The following is a 5,466-nucleotide window of genomic DNA, read 5'->3' as shown; positions in this document are numbered from 1 at the left end:
TAACTCAATCGCTATTTGAAAATGCCTCAATTAATCTTTTTGTTAACTACGGTATATAAAGTCCTCATCATAAGGCACCATACACGCCGAGTGTAATGCGATTCAGTGGTATTTCAGAGAAGGAGTTGGAATAATGCTTAGCAATGCTGGTGTGGAATCTTATGTATTGATATCGTGGTATCTAAGCAGTTAAACGCTTTGCATTCCAACGATTTCTTTGATGGGACACTAGTGAAGTGCGATGGCGCACAGTCGGATCGACACAGAAGCACATCTTGAGCTGGCTCGGCATATACATCACCTCGAAGGTTTATTGGCAAAGAAAGATAACTATTTTGCTATTCGTTGTAATAGATGTGGCAACGACATCGCTAAGCGCAACGATACATGATCTGAATATACGAGTATCAAGGTGATGTACTCTGAGCCTGACGAGGGCATACTTTCTTAGAAGTAACCCCTCGTTCAGAATCGGATAGATTTACTGTATGTGACAAGGGGCTACTTTTAACATAGGTTTCAGTTGGCGAGATTCATACGCGATTATGAATTTATACTCATTAGCATCCGCTTGGGGAAAACCTCAGCCGACTGCAAAGGTCCGGCGTCACAGATGTCGTGGAATAGCCGAAACGAATCAGGAAGAGCCAGATAGGAAAACGCATGTCAATTTTTCATGGTCGAAATTGCCACCTCTTTTGCCGCGCTTCAATGCACTTTTGCATCCGAATTTGTCGAGATTAGTCGCCACGTCGTAATGCTACCTCAAAAATGGATGAAAATAATCCGTAGAATGCTGGAGTATAGCAGTGTCATTGCTCGATGTGTGCTTTTCGATTGCTCTCAGTGACAACCTCACCTGTGAGAACGAATACCTCAACTCCTCCTTCCGTATCATTTGCACTCCTGTAGTACCTGTATTGTCTTGCGCAAATTTTTGCAAACACCCCCGTTTCTTCATTAAGCGCGTCTACTCCATGATGAAAGACTCCCGACTTTATGACTTCCATGATTCGTATGACAGTAAATAATATCTCTCACCGCATTCCCGTGAAGCTTTACTGCTTTGCACGGTGGTGGTGTTACAAGGTAGTGCTGACTCACTAGTGCCGTTAAATCGTGTAAAGATTCGTCCCTTTAGGGTTATGCCTTTCTACGTCTAGCTTGGAGCCGCTCTTCAACTCCAACGGCCACGACACAGAAAATCGCGATACCTTTCTTATCTACTCCAAACTGCTTCTTACGCCCCACCAGCGATGCACGTCGATGTTAACGACATACAATTGTTTTCTCTGTCGCAACAGGGGAACAGTCTGGAGACCATTTTATAGATTCTCTTCTCTCGTCATGAAATCGCAGCTCACTATCACTCCTGTATTCAGAGGTCTATTTAAGATACTTGACAGAGAAGCTCTTATGTTTTGGGGTCACGTCATAAGGACTTCTGCTTTCGGAAGATCAGGGTTTATGGCTCCTCAGAGCTCCACTTGGAGAAAGTACGACACCGAGCTTTTACTATATCCAGTCGATCCATGACTCCTGACATTTAAGCCAAGTCTACCCGTAAAAAAACACATCTCGAATATATTTTCAGGACGAAACCGCATACCACGCTGTCAAAGTCCTCGAACTTCATTTGAAGTTCGAGAAACACGGATATTGTATATATATTCGACACCCATGACCTATTTACTGCTTTCGATAGTCGCACAGCATACGTCATTGCTCGACGCGACAGAATCCTTCGGAACGTTTCGTGGCCTAATAAAGTCCAGGCCTTTGAATTCAAAACCAACAACCCCGGGCTGAGAGCCCCATCTCTTTTTAAACAATTGCTTTATTAGAACTTTGACCTTTTGACCAAGACCTGAACGCAATGTAGTCATTTACTAGTAGGTTCAGAGAGTCCTAAAAAGCACATGAGGGGTGTCGAATGACTTTGCGTTTTACTCGACGCTGCGTGTCTCTCAGCCGAGAGCAAAGGACACCCGCATGGCGCGGATGGTTTTTCCTTCCACATATGAAACATCAACAATACCGCGGAGTTCATCGGCGGCAGAAAGATCTCGCTCTTCTTCGTTAGCATAGCTAAGGCTTATCGACTTTTGACATAACTGAAATTTGCGCCACTTGCACGCTCATAGAGCGTCCGGATTCAAACTCCACCCGGCCCTCGCGGCAAACATTCAATGCGACATCCACCACATCCTTAAAATTATTAGAATGAGCGCGCAAGATCTCAGTCTGATCTGGGGCCCCTCCAAACTAGTGCGGCGCTAACCCTGTTACGAAGGGTCTGACGCCATTGTGACAACTAGCGTATTCAACTTCTGGACACAGTATGCTGCGTTTTGTTTTTAGACGCTATAAACCGGAGTCATCGCCATCGCAATTTCTTTATTGAGCAAAATTGGATTTTTCGCCCCTTGACTGAAAGGGCTGGACCCTTAGCGCTGGCGGTCTCATTGTGGAATCCATTTGTGCCCGTACTGATGCTCAATCAGGGTACTCCTAGTAATGATTTTCAATGCACTGTCACAGCTGGTGAGCGCATTCAGATGAGTAACGACCTCTTCGGCCCTTTAACTGCTAACTTCGTGGTCTTATTGAAACCAACGTCAAACATGAGCTTACGCAGCTTGACTAGCTGTCCCCGGGCAGATCAGCACACAGATCATGAACTATCCTCACAGAAAATACAGTACTCGGTTGCCAATTTGACTACAAGTGATACAACTGCACGGCATTTAGCTTCACCCCATGCAGATGAAGTTTTGACACGACAAAGAAAATATTTATACAGCCCTCAGAGGTTGAGTTTATACGCTCTAACCGCAAGCAAAGTTGATAGTCTTTGAGCTGACCGAGTACTCAATTCGCTCTGCAATTTATATAGTAGCAAGTGTTTGTTTGTTCGAAGTAAGGCGAAGAGTCCACGAAGACTTTAGACCTATCTCTTACGAAGTTCTATCATATTCAACCGATACTTAAGTACTGCAAGAGATTTATATTTGCACAGAGGTGTAACGTGAGTTTCGTACAGTTGTATGATATTGAGGTTTGAGCAATCGTGAAGTCTATGGTGAACATATACAAGCACCGTACTTCAATGAAGGTTCAAAGAGGTTTAGGTTTTGGACGCTTGCAAATTCACGCATAGGGGCAAAAGCAAAGCCTTCATTATACACAGAATTTTGTACTATAGCCACAAGAGTATTCGCTTGAAAACAATCTCACACCCTCTATGAGTCTCATTGAGATTCGACAAGAACAAGTGCTGGCGAAGAAGAAGAGATTGCATCACGCGATTGATGTCAGCACAACATTTGTGGGAAGTGAGTTATCTTTCACGCTTCTCGGTCGCTGAGTCGCTAGCTGGGCTACTTCTTGTGCCCAATTGAGTGAAGAATTGTATATAATACATCAAACCTAAATGATGTCTGAATGCGGTCGGTATAGACTCTCCGCAAAAACAATTGGCTTGCGGAATCTTAAAAAAATAGACCAACTCTAAATTTGGTAATTATTTTATGCTCGCAAATTGATTGCAGATCAAATTGGTTTGATAAGACAAAACTGTTTTCGGGCTTGAATCCGCATCATTTTTATCTTAATGCGAAGCCGTTGAGCCGTGAAGCGCCATTCACTTGGATCCCTACGCTGCCATGAGTTAGGTGCCGTGTAGCAACCCGTTACACTCAGTAGCACATGTGGTCAAACCAAAATTTATGTCTACGCGGGTGTGGTGATAATAATTGGTCTGAATATAAGCTGGATCAGTTTGAGCTTATCTGTACACAACATTTACGATGATTCCGGACTGGACACAGTGAGCACTTACGGAACAGATACACTTGGAAGTTTGGTGACATTATTGTGGTCGTCAATAGGGGTGCATGAAAGTCATGCAGCGTGAAGGTATTTACTTAAAGAGAGCTTTCGAAGGCGAGGAACGCAGGACTAGTTAAACGGTGAGTGCACGGGGAGTGAAACTATATGAGAAGCCCGATAGCCTCGAGTGCGACAAACAAGATTCTCTCGTTGTCGCAAGAAACCGTGACATACCAGTCGGTCTCAATGAGGCTCGTATTACTGAAGTATATGAGTCCCTTATAGCCTGGCTGTATTGTTCAAGAATTTGAGAATACGAAAATATTTATGAATTTATGAATAAGTGCGGCTTAATCTGGGTATGAATGTCCGGATATATCGGATTTGCAACTAATGTCTAATGCCCCGTTTCACAAGTTCTTGATGATTCGTATCCTCACTCCTGTCACACAGAGGGCCTATAACGGTGTCACAATGGTGTAAAAACGTCAGAGGTAATGTGGATGGTATCATTCTAGGTAGGGCTTTGTGGTTTTAACGCATCCACGACAAAGTATACAAAAGAATTGCCGAAAAGACTTATGATCGCGTTAGCTGATTGGAATCTCTCGCTGGTAACTCTAGACTTGGGCAGACCACGCAGACCCTACTGCAGAGAAATGTTTGGAATATTACCTCTTGTGTGTCAGAAAAGCTCCACACCAAGCTTTTCATGGCCTGCCCCAAAAGCTTATTTTGTTGGAGGAGAGGCACATAAGCTACTCCCAGTGTGGTTAACATGGTAACAAACTTTATCGTGGTCACAGACATGCCATGACATATTGTCTATGCTAAACTTATAGAGGATTAAACATGCATCCCTTGAGTAAGCCCAAGAGTGTAACACACACAGTGTGGTTAACCGAAGGTTGAACAGGCCAAACATGTTACCCCCGTGGCAACACTAGAAGTAGCTATTAGCGAGCCGATTTGAGCGAATTATTAACCTAGCGGTTAAGGCGATAGACTCGAAATCTATTGGGGTAACCCGCGTGAGTTCAAGTCTCACAGCTGTCGAGTGACATTCAATGCTAGCATTGCGTATGGTTTAAAATTTGTCTGCATAAGAAGCTAAAGAATTTTCACAAGGTTTGAACGAGGAAGTGCTTAAGACTGCGAGTTGTGTAAATTCGCTCACTAAATGTGTTTGCCTCAATTTGGAAGGACGCTGCGGCAGGCACCTCCGTATTGAATATGCAAAGGGGCGTCCGAGATGTATATAAATACACATGTCACTGCTGTGTCAGTCGACAAGTTTGAAAGCAGGGTAAATGACAAAAGAAGCGGGCCTGAAGATTTTGGACCACGAACGACCAAGATGCAACGCGATTTCTATTTTTATTGATTTGTTGTATCATCGACAGCGTGACGAGACATCACCTGAGAGCAGACATTAGTAAGTTTAAAGGAATAAAAGAGCTGTCAGATATGCTTAAGCTCCGGAAACTCAAACAGATTCGGGTCGATCTCAAGGTGAAATTTTTCGTTCTAGTTCTTTGGACCACTTTAGAAGGCCTCATATACTATCGTAAATCAGTTCTAAAGACGGCGTGAGACGCGGTTAATATTGGCACCTCTAGAAACTACAAAGAAGTC

At 43.7% G+C, this 5,466-nt stretch overlaps 1 protein-coding gene across 1 annotated transcript; it reads left to right on the top strand.

The window, feature by feature from the left end:
• Window positions 1-3,079: 3,079 nt before the first annotated feature.
• On the top strand, window positions 3,080-3,367 carry PHALS_11604 (uncharacterized protein; the record flags this gene model as incomplete). Its single annotated transcript, XM_024726990.1, has 2 exons — window positions 3,080-3,115; window positions 3,206-3,367. The coding sequence occupies 2 exons, from the start codon at window positions 3,080-3,082 to the stop codon at window positions 3,365-3,367; spliced, it is 198 nt and encodes a 65-aa protein (XP_024577612.1).
• Between the last annotated feature and the right edge of the window lie 2,099 nt (window positions 3,368-5,466).

This window comes from Plasmopara halstedii, assembly GCF_900000015.1.
Source record: "Plasmopara halstedii genome assembly, contig: Scaffold_555, whole genome shotgun sequence".
NCBI classification, from domain to species: domain Eukaryota; phylum Oomycota; class Peronosporomycetes; order Peronosporales; family Peronosporaceae; genus Plasmopara; species Plasmopara halstedii.
The sequence above is the reverse complement of the archived record's forward strand: the minus strand, read 5'-3'. Positions and strand labels throughout refer to the sequence as shown.